This window comes from Podarcis bocagei (genome assembly GCF_964188305.1).
Source record: "Podarcis bocagei genome assembly, chromosome: 4".
Lineage (NCBI taxonomy): Eukaryota > Metazoa > Chordata > Lepidosauria > Squamata > Lacertidae > Podarcis > Podarcis bocagei.
The window spans coordinates 80,624,259-80,642,941 of record NC_138128.1 but is presented as its reverse complement, the minus strand read 5'-3'; the positions used below and the strand labels follow the sequence as shown (position 1 = coordinate 80,642,941).

Genomic DNA, 18,683 nt, shown 5'->3' with positions numbered 1-18,683 from the left:
CAATGATCTCTTAAAATGTGACTAACTGCATCAGCAAGTTTGAGCTTTGCTACGAGCTGCAACTGATTGTTGTAACGGCTCTTACTACACAATTAGAAGCCATGAAAGAAAAAAAAGGGCTTGCACAAGCAACATAATAAGATAGAAAGTCTTTTGACACAAAACACTGCTATACCATTTCTCTCTCTCTCTCTCTCTCTCTCTCTCTCTCTCTCTCTCTCACACACACACACACACACACACACACACACACGAGAATCTGTGGGGGGTTCTATTTTGTCTAGCAAATTATCTTTCATCACTTCAAAGACCAAATTAGAGAACAATGTTATAGTTACTTCTTAGCAAAACAATTAACAGCCTAATTCTATGCAGAGTTAGGCACACCTAAACTTAGGGAGGCCTAACTGGCTGTTAGAGGTTACTTATATAACACTTACTGTTGTACACAGAACAGCTAGAATGAAAATGTAGTATGTGCACAACTCACACGTTTAAAATCACAATTTGAGGACAAGAGAAACACTTGGGATTTCAATCTGAAAACTACTCAAGGCGTTATTTAAATTTGCATTCCGGGGGGGAAAGCAAGTGAGGTGGAAAGAGGACACATGATTCAGTCTCCAAAATGATTGATTTCTCCTAACCTGTTTCTACTCCCAGCCAAACAACCGTCCCACCACATGTGCCAGTAAGTGCCAATATCCTGGCAGTCCCTCCAGCACATGAGGAAGGAGCTCAATGACATATGAGCCATCCAATTTGGTGTCAGGTACCATTAACATGCTAATACCTCCCTCACATTTGCCAACATAGATTGATGTTTGTCTTGTACCACAAGGTCATCCAATCCTGCTCTTCAAGGGTCAACTGCAATTCTGTTTCCACCATATAGTTATGCCATATATATACACTTTTATTCCTGGGCATCAATCATGGGTGTGATTAGGTGCCTTGCAAGTAGTAGCGAAGATATGGACAACCTGGGCTTTCCAATATAAAGGCAGAAATTGAAAACCTTGGGCATTCCAGTTCATGGCTGAAAATTATTGCAGGTGTTCTCAGATCAGGGGATACCAACCTTTTCAGCCACTGACATTTTTGGACCCATCGGCACATTTGCAAACTGGAGAAACTGTCATGGGCATCACAAACACACCATAACCTGTCCCTCACTCCCCTCGCCTGAAATAAGACTTCGCAACCCAAATTTATAATTACCCCTTTGAAATCATATGTTATTACAACAGTTTCTGCTTTAGTTTCCTGCAAAGGTATATTAGTGACTCACAGGAAACTGGTCAGGAAGAAACAGTTTTGCATTTCCAAGAATTCAGTGATGTGGAACACTTGATCTAAAATGTGAATAGACATCTTTGGTACAATCAGAAATATTTACGGTTATACAATGTCAAGTGCTCTTGGTTAAAGTGTAATGCATAGTCAACTTACGCAATGGAAGTGCTTTCTACTCAAGATAGATTTGGGACAGAGTTGTGCCCAGATGTGTTTTGGGAACAAACAATGGATAAGGATTACAGCATTTTGAATGTCAAGCCGATTGCTGTACTTGGGGTCATAAAATATTTTGCTCTAACAAAAAATTATTTTCAAATTTTAAGAGATGTTACATCTTTTTATTTCCTATGCAGCATGTGTGAACACATCACATAAACTTCCATATCTGTATGTACTGCTAAGCTTATGTGCACAGGCTCCTCCCTTGGGAAGCATTTACTGCTTAGTGGCACCAGTTTTTTTATGGGGCCAGCTACATACAAATAAATTGCTTGTAGAGCAAAATACACTGGCTCCAACACCACTATCTAGAGAACAGAGTGGACCCCAAGAATACGGTATGAGGCTAAATGTTCCCTGAGGCAAGTACAGTGGTATCTCGGGTTAAGAACTTAATTTGTTCTGAAGGTCCGTTCTTAGCCTGAAACTGTTCTTAACCTGAGGTACCACTTTGGCTAATGGGGACTCCCGCTGCCGCTGCACCACCGCCGTGCAATTTATGTTCTCATCCTGAAGCAAAGTTCTTAACCTGAGGTACTATTTCTGGGTTAGCAGAGTCTGTAACCTGAAGCGTCTGTAACCTGAAGCATCTGTATCCCGAGGTACCACTGTACTTTCTTGACAGATTTTGTAACACTATAATCTGCATTTACTTGCTTAGCTTTTCTTTTTGCTGAATTCCAAATGTGGGTGGAAAGTCTCACTAGCTATTGACCTCTGAGATCTTCTTCAAATGAACAGGTGTTTTGTTTCAGTAACAACTTACTTATGAAAAAATCCATGCAGAATGTAATTGAGCTTCCCCTAGAATGGTAGCTTAAAGTACTCACTCACATTTAAATGTGAGGCAAATCTATGGAATACAAGGAATAAAGTTGGAATTGTCTGCATTAATAGTTCTGAACAATATTTTAAAAGTTAGCTTGATATGTAGCTAATTTTCTACAATTTTAATTGACAATAAGCTTCATTGAACAGGATGGCTCACTTTAAAGTAAATACAGGCAACTCCCAATTTACATAGGGGTTACTTTCCAGGACACCATATATTTAAGTGAAATCACATATATTTGAAACACCATTGAAAAAGCCTGCAAACACCCCATTCTGCCCACACCCGTTTTTGTGAGGTTTTTGGGTCACTTCTGGGTTATGCAATGTGCATATGAGGAGCTGCACACATATTGAACATGCTTAAAGGTGAAGTTGCCTGTATGTAGGGACAGCATATTTATTTACTTGATTATAGCCTGATTTTCCTCACAGGATGGACCCAAAGTAAGTTACAACTTCATAGAAGAACTCAAAAGTAAATCTATAACCAAAATCACCATAAAATTAATATTTTTATACTGTTTTGAAAATATTTTCTAACCCCTCCCCCCAAACCCCCTGATGTTAGTTTTCCTAAAACGATTCCGATTGAACCAACTGAGTCTTGTGAGCCAGATTTACAACTGAAGTGTCAGAAGAGGTTCTGAGGCTCACAGCCAGTCATCAGCTTGACTTCTGATACCGATGCCATAAGGAGTAAGACCTCACCAAAAGGTGTGAAGCAGGCATTCCCATTTATATTTCAATCTCTATATCTAATTCCAGCCAAGGGTTTGATTGCTTCCAGACAACCTGTTTATTGAGGGTTCATTTTTATGTTTGCCAGGTTAGACAATGCTGTGCCAAGCAACCACTATTCTACACGTTCCTGTACATTTTCCTGTCATCTTCCTTATTGCCGCTGATATTCTTGGACATTATTCTTGGACTTGCTGCACAAGTCCTCCAAATCAGCTTTAATGGTGGAACCTGAATTTGCCAGCATGTGATTTAATCCTACCCACAATCTTGTGACAGTCTTGAAACATTCTCCCCCCCCCCCCGACTCACCTCACAGAAAGTTGAACACAATTCAGTAGTCACTGCAGCTTAACTCAGATCAATTCACAGGATCATACTGTTAAACCTTTTTCAAAAAGGCATTTTCACTGTAAACAAAAAATAAAGAACTTGGTTATCTACTTGCTTGTTATCGGCATGTGAATGTTAGCAGTTTCAACAAAATGTTCTCTGTTTATATAAACAGTTCTGCTAATTGTTCATTTTAAATAGGAAAGAAACCAGTCTGCCACTACTGACTTTGGGCTGTTTCTAGCTCAAATGCCACTTATCTGTAAGACATTTGGCATCAGCAAGAGCAATGTTGACTTCTAGAGCTGTTTAACTTTAAGGAAAAAAGAATATATTATGTAGCCCTTCTCAGCGACATTTTTTACCATTCAAGTATTTCATGCTTTGGGTGACCCCTCATCTATGACACAACTGTGAAAATTAGCACTGTTATTTTCCAAGATGTAAAAGACCAGAACTACTTTTTAAAAGAGTCAGCTATCATAACGCTTTAAATTCTTCATTGGGTGGGCAGGTGGATGGGACAAATGCATACTTAAGGCAGGCAGATTGAATATTCAGTGTAGGGTGAGGGAACCATGTGCATGTCAGTACCTGGCAGCCCTGCTGACCTGGAGGCCTGTGAGTTTCCTCAGGCCTGGGAAGGGGAGCAAAACACCAGCTGGGGATGAAATATGTTAAGTTACTCAAAAGCCAGAGAGATAATCTGTTGGCACATAGTGGGGCCCTCGTTGTATGGGAGACAAAGAGGAAGAGAGTGGGTTGCCATGAGTAAAATACAGTGGTACCTCAGGTTAAGAACTTAATTCGTTCTGGAGGTCCGTTCTGAACCTGAAACTGTTCTTAACCTGAGGTACCACTTTAGCTATTGGGGCCTCCCACTGCCGCTGCGTGATTTCTGTTCTCATCCTGAAGCAAAGTTCTTAACCTGAGTACTTTTTCTGGGTTAGCAGAGTCTATAACCTGAAGCGTCTATAAACTGAAGTGTCTGTAACCCGAGGTACCACTGTATGGGTTGGGAACTATTGCTGATACCGTTGGTTGTTTAATCAGTTTAAATGTTTTGCTTGTTTTTACATACATATTTGGTTAAACTTAAAATGCTACTTTTTGCTGCTGTAGTTTTGCTTGATTAACTTATGATAGCATTGTTTATTGGTCCTGTTTATAATATTTTGTAATTTTTCTATATTGTTTTTCACCATTTATTGTTATTACTTTGTTCCCCACAGTGGGATTGAAAACATACAACTAAGAGTGGGCTATAAATACTGTAAATAAAAAATATAAATAACTAAATAACCCACACACCATCAGCAAACCTAGTAATAAGAGAACTAAGCAGATGGATCTTCTACAGAGGCAGCATTACAGCAGAAAGAAAATGAATTCTAGGGGCTTATGGGGCTTAGCAGCTACTCACACAACAACCAGCTGTACCAATAAGCAAGTAAACAACTTGCTTCTTTATCTTGGTTAATAGAAAAGCCCTGTCTCAGCTGCAGTTATCAAGTGCAATATTGTGCTGGTAAATTGTGCTCCAAAATTATCAACTCCCATTTTTATTTTTATTTTGCAGAGAATAGTCAGTAGTTTTAACTGGAATTCAGCAAGCATCACAAGTAATAGTGCCTTTTAATATTTGCTTGAAGATACCAAATGACTCTGCATACACTCCAAAAATATACACTTCAATTACATTTTTATAGATATGTTCCAAAGGGCAGAACCAAAATCTAGTCAGTGCAGATTGTGTTAAGAAAAGCAGAAGCAGATCCCTGGTTTTCATTGATTGCTGCCATCTGAGGGCTGTTGACTGCCTGCATACCGTGTCCTTGAACTAGGGAGTCCTGTTGCAGTGATATCAGCACATAGTTAAAGTTAACTACGATTGCCCTTCTAATCATGGCTTGTGGTGGGTTCACAAACTATGCTTAAAACAAACCATGGGGGGCAGGGGGCAATGTCCCTTTGCAAACCATGTCCCATTATGTCTGCAACAGGTTGAGATGGTAGAAAAAGAAGCAGTTTAGTTATTCAGTTTTGTTGTTATAGCAGCTCTCGCCTTTAAACCCCCTGTGATCCTTTAGGTGAAAAGATACATTTTACAAAGTTTTTCTTGCTTGGGATTTGCAAGATGACTCATGGTGGAAGATGTGGTTTACTCATTCTTCAGTCAAATTGGCTTCTCTCATAAACACAGACTTCATTTGAAGATGCTTCCTCTGCAGAATCCACATGCCTTTAAGAACTCCCCACTGAACTATGGAAAATCGCTCTTACAGTGGAGAATATATAATGGTCAAGAAAGATATAGTCAAGAAATAAAACCATAGTGAGAGAAGACTTTGTCAGAACCAGGCAATAGGAAGCTCCCTTTCATCTGGAAAATGTATGCAACACTCTTAAATCAACACATAACCAGAAAGTTGTAATGCCAAAAACTCCAGTTAGCATAACACAAAAAGAAAAATGTGTGTACTCCAACAACTCAGTCCAAAACACTCTTGAAGACAAATACTAAAAGGGCAAAGCAGCTACTTGCTTATATAACTGGCTTGGCCATATTATGGTTTGCATCAACCTATAGCAAGTAACATTATTTCAAAGGGGATTATTATGCACTGCACAAAAATATGGCCATTCATGCATTTTTTTAAAAAAAAATCATTGTGTTTCTATTGTTGTATAGTGCCTGAATATTTTACATGAATTGGTGGAATGTAAATGTGATTATAAAAGGAAAGTAAGATGTACCTTTTGTCACATAAGTCACTGACACATAGAACTGCACCCTAATATTTGTCAGTGGGAACTGTCAACATAATGTAACCTACATAACAAAATGGAGAACAGCAAACAATAAACTATAAAAACTCCAGCCATTAAATCACCCTGAACACATCATCCCACTCCTCTTTCTACATACCAAGAGACAACTATACTTACTTTTTGAAATACAAGGCAGTAGTCTAAGGATGCTATAGCCAACGTGTTTTTATTCATATAGCCTCAAAAGTATTTCCCATTGCTAAAAAGGTTTTGTTTTTCATAAAATTGGTTAGAACAATCTCCCTACAATCATAAACTAATTTAAATGCACACTGTTCTTTCCACTTCACATGTATTCCCAGCCCTGTAACCTTAGTTGATGTTGCAATACCCAGGCACCTGATAAAGAACTTTAAGGAAAAATATTTATGTAAAAGGCCATAGCAAGCAAGAAGCAGTAAGGGAGTACAGAGTACATGAAACCAGTTTATGCTGGCCAACAGATCATATAGGCAACACAAGTTTAATGCAAGGGCAGTGTTTCAAACTGCCAGGTACAACATGTTGAGATTGATATTATGAGCTAAAATATAGGCCTGTAAAAGTCAGGGCTAAAGTATTTTATAATGGTCTAATGTTTACACATTACCCAATTGACAGAACTTTATTATAAATATAGTAAGAAAAACTAGTACAGTGCTGATGGAGTTAGATTTGGAGAACTAAATTTAAATTCCACGGGTCAATTCTCTGGTTATGGCCAAGTTATTATTTCTCAAACTCTGGGACGTGTGTGTAAAATGTAGGTCTTTCAGAACCAGGGTTATATGGTTCTGGCGGCTGCTCCAGTCACCAGTTTAGATGCTGCATTCTGGATTAGTTATAGTTTCAGAGTCACCTTCAAAGATAGCCCCACGTATAGCATGTCACAGTAGTCCAAGTGGGAGATAACCTTACACACACAGGGCTGTGTGCATCGTACAGCCTGTCATTCATAGAATTGATGTAAATAAGGCATCATTCATATCTCCAATGTGGGCTACATTTTGCAGAACTGATATGGTGTCTCACACAGGAAACAATAATATTAAATTATATGGCAAACTCAAGAAATGTGGTTAATTCCAGTTACCCAGTGAACAAAAGCAGTCACATATTCCTGCTTTTCCCAGGAAATGTGCTATGAATGGATGAAACACTCCTGGCAGTTTTCTTGTTGACATCTCTTGTTGACATCTCTGAACAGGGCACTACTTCTGGAGTTCGCTGGTGGAAAGCAAATTACCTGATTGAAGAGGTACTTATTTCCCTTGGAACATTCCTTGTGCTGTTATTGTTTCAGTCTAACAGCAGGCTGGTAGGCTTCATCCTGTCCACTAGTAGGTGCCCCAGTCTGAAAACTGAAGCTCTTCCTATATTTGAACCACACATGAGACAGGATTCCAGCTTGCTGTTTCACGGCTAGATCCCTTCCTTTCAAGTCTTGGCAAGCAAACTCTAGCTAAGTCAGCAGTTGGAACGTCCAGGAGGCTGGCGAAAATTACTTACTGTCATTGCCCTCCCCAGTATCTCTCTCTTTTTCTGCTGTTTGTCTTCTCTGGAAGAGAAACGAGAAAGCCAGCTGTAAATTATCTAACCTAGTGAGACAATCTTTCTATACTGTATTTAAGCCAGGCTGCTAAGGCTCCTTGACAAAAAGATCAGCACCAGCAACTGGAACTTTATTGTATATTCTTTCTGTTTTTTTCTATGCTTGCTGAATTATTGATTTCATTTTCTTTGAATTTATTCCGTAAACTGCTTTCTCCACTGACCTCAACCTCTGCGTTTTGTATTTAATAGTAAGTGGATTTTTCTTGTAAGCTGCTTTGGGCAAACTCAATGTAGAAAGGCAACATATAAATAATGTATTAATTTATTATCCATCAAAAGATCTATTGGTTCTAAGTGAGCATGCCAGTCAGCTGTTTACTTGTAAAAAATAATAATCTGCTACTCTCTTTGTGTGCACCATAAGCAAACAACACACCATAAGCAATCTGCCAAGGTATGGAGGAGGAAAAATAACCATTTCTTAGACTAGAAGCAGCTCCAAGAGAACACAGTCTTAAAGGTGCACTGTCACCAATTTTGGTCATTTGCACCACAGAAAAACAGTGATTCTAGGCTATTTTCCTAAGGGAAGAATTTTTCCAGGATTGTTCTAGGCCTTCTCAGTAGTCATCTGAAGACAGCCCTATTCTGATGTTTTAATGTATTTTTAATCTCCTGTTGGAAGCCGCTGGGGAAATGGGCAAGGTGTAAGTAATAAATTATTATTATTATAGTCGAGTGCACACTGTGATATGCCCTCCTGTAGGATGTCAAAAAAATAAAGAACTCTGACTTTTAGAAGACATCTAAAGGCAGTCTTGTATAGGGAAGTTTTAAATGCTTGATGTTTTAAGTTAATAAGTTCCAGCAAAACTGAGTAAGAAGAACTCTGGATCAAAAAGTAAAGGGTCACTTGCAGGGGTTCTTTTGAGCAGGAACTCTGGGGAACGGAGTCCCTTTACTTATTTAAAATTTTTTATTATTATTATTTGTCCGGGGGGCTGGAACGGATATACATGCACCCAATGCCCGAGCCAAAAATCCACCTGTATCCGTAATCAATAAAACTGTGGTCTTTTTAAATCCAGATCATGGTCTGTTTGAGTTGATTAATCACATCTTACATTACATAAACTTCCTGGCGAGTTTCTCCTTCTCTCCCCCCCCCCCGATAAAAACAGGAAAGCAGCACTGGTCACTCATCGATGCGGTGTGCCAAGTGTGAGGCAAGACATTTCCAGGAGAGCCTGAGGGAAGCCACCGCCGAGCAGCGCAATACAGGGGAAGGCCTAAGCCCGGGAGGAGAGGAATGCAAGGCGGCCCTCGGTGCCTGTCAGAAGGACCGAGAGGCCAGCGAGGCCTTCCTTTATTTACTAAAGCGGGGAGCCTCACGGCAGCTACCCTCCCGCGCTCACCGACCTCGCCCGGAAACAGCCGACTTACCTCCCCCGCCCCCGAACATACACCCCAACGGTTAAAATAAAACCGCCGCTGCGCGCGCTTTGCTGAAAAGGAGGCGGGACAAACCGGAATCCCTCACCCAATCAAAAAGCTCTCTCTTACCTCAGACCCGCTTTCCCTTCGCCGCCGCACCGCGCAGGCGCGCTTCCAAAAAAAAAAAGCGCCGCCCGAGAACACGGGCTCCTCCCACAGCTGCCGAAAGAGGTGGCGGTTAGTGGAATAGGTGCGCCTGCGCAATGGGAGGAGGTATTACCACGACCCCTTCCCTTCCCCTCCCTTTCGGCCCGCCCCCTGTTTGCCTCCCGCGGAGGGGCCCATTTAAAGGCAGCGGCGGGGGCCCGCTTGCCCTTGTTGTCGAGCCATTGGGCAGCAGCTTTGCTCCTCCCACCCCTTTTCCCCCGCCCTGCCGCGTCGACGCCCTTCAGTTTTCCCCCCTCTCAGAGCGGCGAGCGCCAGCCCAGCGTCTCCCTTGCCCTTTTGCCGCCGCTGAGGTAAACCGCCGGCCGCCCCCCCTCCGCCCCACGAGCCCCTTTTCGCCGCCGCTACCATGTACCGCTGCCTCGGGGAGCTCCTGGCGCCCGTCCGCGCCGCGGGCTCGCCGGCACTGTCCGGCGCGGAGCCGTGCGCGGCTGCCCTGCTGGCGGGGAGCGGTCCGGGGAGGAGGAGGGCGACGACGACGAGTCGGGACGACGGCGGGCGCCGCCAATACAGCCAAGCGGTGTCGGCGTCGGAGGACGACCCCAACTTCTTCAAGATGGTGGAGGGCTTCTTCGACCGGGGCGCCGGCATCGTGGAGGACAAGCTGGTGGAAGGGCTGCGCACCCGCGAGAGCCCCGAGGAGAAGCGGCACCGCGTCCGCGGCATCCTGCGCATCATCAAGCCCTGCAACCACGTGCTCAGCGTCTCCTTCCCCATCAAGCGGGAAAACGGCGAGTGGGAGGTGGTCGAGGGCTACCGGGCGCAGCACAGCCAGCACCGCACCCCCTGCAAGGGAGGTGAGCCTCGCCTTCCCGAATACCCAGCCCCTCCTCCGCTTATTTCCGTGTGCGGCGTAATGTTTTCTCAAAACTTGGGTTCTTGTCGGACTACAACTCCCATCGTCCCTGACCACCGGTCCTGCTAGCTCTAGGGATGATGGGAGTTGTAGTCGGACCAGAGCCGAGAACCTAAGTTTGAGAAACGCCAGCAGTGTGTTGTAATATGGCCTGGGGGACCAGAGTTCGAATGAGCCACGAAGCTCTCTGGGTGGCCTTGAACTTAGCTGCTTCTTTGGGGATCACTCCTAGCCGAGTAAAATTGTCATCCATAAACACGGTTTTTACAGCGAGTCCTACCTCACAGGGGTTTTGGGAGGAGAGGAGCCGTGCACACGGCATTGAGCTCCTTGGAAGAAATGGTGGCGTGCTGTATAAATAATAAAAACCACCTCGCCAAGCTGCTTGGTTTTCTTCCTCCCAGTTGATTGATGCGGCTCCCTCTCTGAATGGCTCTACCTGAGCCTCAATGAAAAAAGAAAAGAAAAAAAGGCCAGCTTAAAGCCTGTTCATTAAAACCAAAGAAAACAAGAGGGACGGGGGAACCCTGAGTCACAATGAATGGGAAACAGCATAGTCCCAGCCAAGATAACTAGCGCTGTATTCTGTGTCTCAGCCAAAATAACTGTGTATCCATTGTAGCTTGGAAAGTGCACAGTCTTCGAAGTGGCACATGACTCTTAGCTCTTTTTTCTGCAGCAGTGGACCACTGAAAGGGGTAGCCCAGAGCTGAGTTTTCCTCATCAGTAACTTTAGCAAAGTAAATCCCTTCCTACCATCTTACCCACCAATATAGTCTGGAGTTACCATTTGCATTGGGTTTGTGTACACCATGTACTTTGCTACTGAAGTAAACAGGTCTGCTGAGTGGGTTGGCTGGAATGTAGTCATTGCCCCCTTGAGAGCTTTCCCTTCTAATATGACTATTGTGGTTTCAACAGCTGAAAAAAAGATTATAATTTTGTGCCTGTTTACTCAGGAGTAAGTCCTGTGTAACCCAAAAGAGCTTTGGAGTAAACGTGCATATAAGATGAAGCTCCTTGGATTAGGTCACTTGCACATACGTGCTGAGCACTTAATTTATCACAATCAATTATTGTACCTGGGATGACTCCATTAGAAAGTATAGTTGTTAACAGGAAGTATCATAGTACTGAATTTGTATGTAACCTACCTTCCTGTGGTGTATGTGATTGGGGATTCCACTTATTATTACAGTGGTGCCCCGCAAGACGAATACCTCGCAAGACAGAAAACTCGCTAGACAAAAGAGTTTTCTGTTTTGGAGGTGTTTCGCAAAACGAATCTCCTATGGGCTTGCTTCGCAAGACGAAATGTCTTGCAAGTTCCTGCGGGTTATTTTCCCTTCCCCCCTTTTTCTAAGCCGCTTATCAGCTGATCCGATAAGCCGCTAATAGCGCTAACCCGCTAATCCGTCAATGGGCTTGCTTCGCAAGATGAAAAAACCGCTAGACGAAGAGAATCACAGAACGGATTCTTTTCGTCTTGCGAGGCACCACTGTAGCTTTGTAACAGTATCTTAAAGTAGTTTGGGATGAGAGAGACTGACCCATGGTGAGGTGTGTGTGTGTTTTTGTGTCTCAGATTCTCCCTTTCTAAATACGTGGTGTCTTCTTTGCATCTGCCAAGAAATGACTTGCATAAGTCATCATGAGCTGAAAGTGAAAGTGGGAGCAATCTCTTAACTGGTGAAGTCTGCACAGAACAAAAATGTGAAAAGCTCGCCTGCTAAATTTCTGCCAACCAGGCAGTTTCACACATGCAAAGAATAAAATACATGGCAACTAACTATTTTGTGTAGGCAAATGTGTGGCTAGCCTGGCTGCCATGTTGGCATCATGAAGGGAATCTGCATCGCAAGCAGAAGGTCCTAGGTTCAATCCCAGGCATTTCAAAATAGGGTTGGGAGAAACTTCTACCTGAAATCCTGGAGGGCCACTACCTCTATAAGGCAGCTTCCTATGTTCCTATTTTCCACAGTGCCTTGGATCTTGCACTGTTTGGGGGTATTGTGGAAGAGAAATGGCACCCACCACAAAAAAAATAGTTATGAATATTCAGAGAAACCTCTGCAGTGGGCTCTTTCTAAGCAGTGAAGGGAGGAAATATAAAAAATTCCCTTTAAAAAGCTGAGAAATTCAGCTTTGCTGTAATAGTACATACCAAGAGTAAGTACCTTCTCCGGTTTTGAAACTCTCATTGTTCTAGGCTCATTTTGCTACAATTTCATTATCCTGAGCAGTTTCTGAATTCTGGGCGCGGTACTATACCTAAGATTTCAGATTAAAAGTGGGAGGAAAGGAGGACCTTTTTCTGCCTCCCCACTTCCAACTACTCTCTGAAGACTGGAGAAGAGACCCTCTTTAGAATATTAGGGAGGTTGGCAGGAGAAGGACTAGACCAGGGGTCAGCAAGGTTTACTTCGCCTGAGCGGGTACACTCCAGCCGAGATCCCTCCTGTGTCTGTGCAGATGTATTTTCCTGCATCTGTGTGTGCGCAGATGCAATTTTTGGCATCTGCACATGCACAGATGCAATTTTTGGTGCAGCGGAAGCAAGTTCCCACCCCGTGCTGCGCTGGTTTAGCGCTGCGTGCGGGAACTTGACGAGCAGGCGGCTCAGCTCAGGGGTGGCTTGTGGGCCAGTTAAACAACCACCGTGAGCCACTTGTGGCCCACGGGCCTTAGGTTGCCAACACCTGGACTAGACTATGGGAAAAATTAACATAATATTTTAGCTGCCGTTCATCCATTTTCAGCTTTGTATTCTTGTTATAAAAAAAGCACGCCTAGACATTCCGTTGTTGCGCCCATAACCTAGGTTTAAGGTGCCATTTAGCTCCTAGCTTTCATATCTCAGTTTCTAACACTGGTCTTCTTTCCTACACTTCTTACAGAAATTGTTTTCTAGTTTGCTAGCTACATAAAGTGTAGAATTCTTATGTGCTTTTCCATAATTGTTTCCATACCACCTATATAATTTAAGTAGGTAATTACTATTTAAAAATTGCTCTTTCGGGAGTAGTCATATGCTGTATAGTAGGCAGTTTCTCCTGCAGAAGAACTCATCTATGATTTACATACTCCAGCACCATATCTATATTCATGACGTTGGGAGTAAATGTGCCTTGAGGGTATGTAAGATGGAAGTAATTGTTTGTGCCTTGGGTGGCAACACTTAATTTCTTTGGGAATGGAGGAGGAAATACTGTTTCCAAAGGCAAATTGTTGAGTAATCCTGTAGGGATTATTCAGTATTAGGTGCCTCACTCCACACATGAGAACATACACTCATAGAAGACAGAGGAGTAGAGCTTTGGCATTTATCATTAAGTTAAATAAGTGCCTTTTAATTTTTTTTGTCTGCTTGCTTGTGTGATCAGGGTAGAACTATAATGCAATCATATACATGTTTACTCAGAAGTAAGACTTTCAGCATGGCTTATTCTTGTGACATCTCATATGTTCCATGCAGATTAGCTGAGGAAGCAAAGGATCAGAAAGGGGACAATTTGCATCCTCCTGAGGAGGCTTTGTGGAGAGGTTTAAACGTGTCTGCCCAGTACTGAAACTACGTTAATAAAAAAAAATAGATATTTGGGCTGCTGTAGCTAGAAAAACATAATTGGGGTGGGGGGCAGATTAAACCATAATGCATGTGGCAGTCAGTTGCCTAAGGGCAAATCCTGCAAAAACTTAAGAACTCTAAAAACATCCTTTCTATGGTATTCTGTGCTCCTGATGAGGTTACATTGGTACAAAGGTTGTTAAGGTGCATTTTGGCAATCAGAGAATTTAATCTCTTGTTCCGAAAGAAAATCATTTCAACATTTATCCTCATCTCAGCCCTATGACAACTGAACTTCCTCCAAATTCTTGCAGCAGCTCACCACAGACTTCTTTCCTGTAGAGTTTTATAAAAAGGTCCTTTGTGGAGTAGAGGAACTTAGTGTACAAAGTTTCAAAGAAGCTGGTTATTTATTGGGATTGTCCTCCTTGAAGCTCCTGTGATTTTTGCTTAATCTTCAGTGGCTGTATCAGCCTCAGATGTAAGTACAAGAGCTGTTTGGTATGCCAAAATCATGCTCTAAGTTTGGTAACGCAGAACAGTATGTATGTTTATTCTTCAGACAGTGGAGTTTACAAAAGAAATTGAAACATCCAGATAAATGCTCACTAAATCTGAATAACAAATGGAAAGGAAATCCTATAATACAGCCTATAAATACTAGCAGAACCATATCTAACGTAAAATCTTTTCCAAAATTGGTTAACATCACATGATTGTACGAATAATAGTGAGTAAAATAACTACACCTTTGGAAGGGAACTGATTTATTCTTTAGTGACCAGATATTATGGTGAAGATAACCTAAGAGATGCACAAAGCAACTGCTGTATTCTGCTTGCAGCTCCTATGTCTTGCTGACATAGTAGTTTTGCAATATTAACTTTTATCAGTGTTTTATTGAATAGCACCTAGTTACCAATAGAGCATACAGTATTGCACAAGAAGCTCAGTTAGGTTGGATTGGCTTATGTATAAATGCAACTGAGATCCCCAAATCCCCATTCTACACTTTAGTGACCTGCTCCATACTCAAGTTTCCCCAGAGTTGGGAAGTCATAATTCCTATGATTTTCATGCATTATTTCAACATTTTCTATGTAGGGAAAACAGTATGAGTGGTAGAAAGTCAGCTGAGAAGTAGTGATGTTGTATATATGTACCTTTGTAGTGACTGCTGGAGGTGGTAACCAAATTTATATCATCCCCTGGGTAAGTTTAACAGTCATGCCCCTAGCTCTTTCCCTTTCCCTCCAACTCTTTGTCTGCTTCATTTGTTATTTATTTGCAATTAAAAACTTAGTAAGTTTAAATTTAAAAAGTATATGGACGGAGTGGGATGGTGATCTATGTAGTGAGTATGACAAAAAGCACAGATCCAGTTGTAGTTTGTGCCACCCATACAGCTGCCTCTTGAGATGCGTAGCTTTCCCGAGTTAGTAAACTAAGCTCCAGGTGTCCATAATGTGCCCTAGAGTGGGAAGTATCTAATACTTTTGATAGGCTTGCTATGAAAGCTTGTTGCTGCTGGTTGACTCCTTGAAAAATAAAAACTTGCATCCCAGAGGAGACCTCTTTTGTAATAGGATCCAGACAGTTCCTTTAGGGGCTTCCAAAGGTTTGTGTGCATTCAGGGAGGTTTGGGACAGCTGTGAATATCTGACCCTTTCCCCACATCAGTGCTACTTTTTAAGAAAAAATAATAGTGTGGGGTTTACTAGTAGAAAAACCCATGCCCAAATAAATCCTCACTCTGTTCAGCTAGGGATGGTATTCACATCCTGCCTGGACACCTTACTGCAGAAGTCTGACCGTTATATTCTAGTACTTGGAAAAGCTAGAAGCAAAGCTTTTTATGACTTCACTGCTGTGTACTGACAGATGTTCATATACTGATTCTTGATACAGCATAGATAATTGAAGGAAGATTTACTTAGAAACACCAGTATTGGGGCCTACTTATGATTTTTAAAAATATATATGCTCGATCCTTTGGGGTAGATAGGATAAAGTAAAGGTTTGAGCTTCAAGTAGATGCTTGGATAATAAACAAAATTTGGCTTTGGCTGTTTGCTGTCAGCATAGCTGAAAGAAATCATTAATCTAGGACGGAACAACTACTAAGCTGAAAGATAAGACCTGCTGTTTACCAGGATCAGTGTTAAATACTCAGAAGATTAAAGTCAAAAGGTCAAAAGTGGTGGATTTTTTTAAAGATTTGCATACATTGAAATGTTAATCAGTCAAAGGATTTTGAATTATTTTTATTCTTTACTAAGGTTATGATGTCAGATGTTCAGTGAAATTTAGAGTGCTTCACTTGTTAATTTTTCTAAAAACAAAGGTTTTTTCAGCTACTTGAGGCCCTGTAATTGGAGATTCAAGGCCACTGAATTTGGAACATTCTGCGTGCAAAGCATGTGATCTACCATAGAACTGTGGCTCTTTTAAGGAGCTCATACTGAGTATTTATGTAGTGCTTCTAGGGAAGCAGTTTTCAAGCTCTCTTTTGTTGTTGACAGCTTGGTAGTCTTGGTGGACCACTTTATAAACATTTTTCTTTCATACCAACATCATTACAACCAGTGCTGTAGTATGAAAATTACCGTGCGGGACTTGCACCAAGCTGCTGAGAAGGTCCCCTTCTGGTAATTATTATTATTTTAATTTTTTTGGCAGAAAGTAGTAAACTGCATCAAAGGAAAATCGTAAGCTCTAGGGGAGGGGTAAGCAACCTAAGGTCCGTGGGCTGGATGCGGCCCAATTGCCTTCTTAGTCCGGCCCACGGACAGTTCGGGAATCAGCGTGTTTTTACATGAGTAGAATGTGTGCTTTTATTTAAAATGCATCTCTGGGTTATTTGTGAGGCATAGGAATTCGTTCAAATATTTTTTTCTTTTCCAAAATATAGTCTGGCCCACCACATGATCTGAGAGATGGTGGACTGGTCCATGGCTGAAAAAGGTTGCTGACCCCTGCTCTAGGGGCTATAGTGCCTTGTTTGCTTATTGGATAAATTTGTCCCTAGTCTAAAAGCACTTAACCCCATCTGGGGGGGGAGGGAATCGTTGTACAGAAGCAGCCTTTCCATCATTCACCAGAATCGTGCTCACACACGGATGATTCATAGACCACAATTTGAGAACCTTCTATGGTGATCAGAGTACTTTAACACATTATCTTAATATTCTAAACAACTCTGTAAGGTAGATAGCATTGCCATATCAGAGCTGGCATACTGAGATATAGTAATGCACCTAGTGATTTTGTGGTTTGAAGCAACATGGTGTTCTTACCCCCCCCCAAACTCTCACATATGCACACCCTGCTCTACTATACTTGTGGTGGGAAGCAGATAGAAACTGCTGGGTTCTTTTTTTAATGCATGGTACTGCTTACCTGTAGGATAAGGGAATTGCAAATGCTCTATATAAGTGACTAATAAAAGAAATCCTGTTTGATGTAACACATGGCACATAATGTAATTCATTAATACAAATAATATAGTTTATATAAAAAGTCATCATTTATATAAAGAAATGCAAAAATTTCCCAAGATCTCACTTTGCCTGTTTGACTGCGTGCTTCGAGGCGGTGCTTAACGGGAAACTACAGCTGTTCTTGCTAATCATATAGACAGCTGCCTAGAGAACTAAATGTATCCACTACAGGAAGTAGGAGTTAGCAATGTGCAACAAACTTCTGACTCTGTCTGTACTTCTCATAGCAAAAGCTTGTTAGACCAACAGATTCTGGGCCTGAAAGTAAACTCTTGATCCTATAGTGATGAACAAATCTGTGCTGATTCTTTTGTCAGCAAGAGTAGATGATTGACTTCGGATCCTGTTCAAACAGGGGATCTTAAATCCTGTCAGCCTTGCATATTGGTATGTAATATATTTAAAGTCGTAGCAGTTTTAACCAATACTAGATTAATACAGTGGTACCTCGCAAGACGAATGCCTCACAAGACAAAAAACTCGCTAGACGAAAGGTTTTTTCGTTCGCGATTTGCCTCGCAAGACGAATTTCCCTATGGGCTTGCTTCGCAAGACAAAAATGTCTTGCGACTTTGTTAAACCGTTTAAACCGTGCTTCGCAAGACGAAAAATTCGCTAGACGGCAAAACTTGCGGAACGAATTAATTTCGTCTTGCGAGGCACCACTGTAACTGCAAGTGTCTCTGTTGGATCACAACATAAAAATTAAACTACCTATGGTTACTTGTTTCTAACTACATAATTTTATATCACTTGCTACCTTTTGAATTACTGCTGATATTTAAATCTCAAATGCTGTTTGTTTACTCAGTGAACCATATATTCTTTATAGTGTGCATAAAACAAAACAAATTTGGAAATACTGGTATAAAGGTAGTTTGTCCTCCCATGAATCTGCTCAACAATTAAATCCTATAGATTTCTAGTATGGACCCTAGCATTCTGAACTTTTTGCCTTCTCATTCTTCTTCTTCTTCTTAAATTGAGTTTGGCCCCAATAAAGTGATGCCCGTGTATGTTGGCAGTCATGTACTCTTCAGATTGTACTATACAGTTTTTTAAAAATGTATATAATAGGGAAACAGACAATTTCAGATTGGCAGACTCCGGTGTGATTCTTTAATTCATCGATGACACGACTTGTCCTTATGTGCTGTGGGGTATTTGCCTACCTGTTGCCTAATAAGATGTTGGCTGTCCCTTCCCTAAGGCTGTGTAGAGGCTGCTGCAATGGGGAATAGTGATCTGACACTCGTTAGCTTCATAGGATTAGTTTCGTATGGTTATGAGTGGTAGTAGTACTTACGGAACA

The 18,683-nt window shown here is 41.7% G+C and overlaps 2 protein-coding genes across 7 annotated transcripts in view; one reads left to right on the top strand and one right to left on the bottom strand.

Moving 5' to 3' along the window:
* SHLD2 (shieldin complex subunit 2) overlaps nucleotides 1-9,509 on the bottom strand; it is a 29,016-nt gene extending 19,507 nt beyond the window's left edge. For 2 of the 6 annotated variants that reach the window (XM_081192354.1, XM_081192359.1), the window contains exons 1-3: nucleotides 9,352-9,509; nucleotides 7,744-7,792; nucleotides 3,403-3,500 (exon numbers count right to left, since the gene is read on the bottom strand). The gene's annotated coding sequence lies outside the window, so the exon portion shown is untranslated. Of the gene's footprint in view, nucleotides 1-3,402; nucleotides 3,501-6,180; nucleotides 6,257-7,327; nucleotides 7,793-9,351 lie in introns of those variants that run through there. The other 4 variants (XM_081192356.1, XM_081192355.1, XM_081192357.1 and 1 more) reach the window with 4 other exon arrangements.
* A 153-nt stretch (nucleotides 9,510-9,662) lies between these two features.
* The window catches only part of GLUD1 (glutamate dehydrogenase 1), a 34,276-nt gene continuing 25,255 nt past the window's right edge, over nucleotides 9,663-18,683 (top strand). Inside the window, exon 1 of the mRNA XM_081192360.1 lies at nucleotides 9,663-10,244. Coding sequence (XP_081048486.1) covers nucleotides 9,797-10,244 — 448 coding nt within the window. The 5' untranslated portion in view covers nucleotides 9,663-9,796. The remainder of the gene's footprint in view (nucleotides 10,245-18,683) is intronic.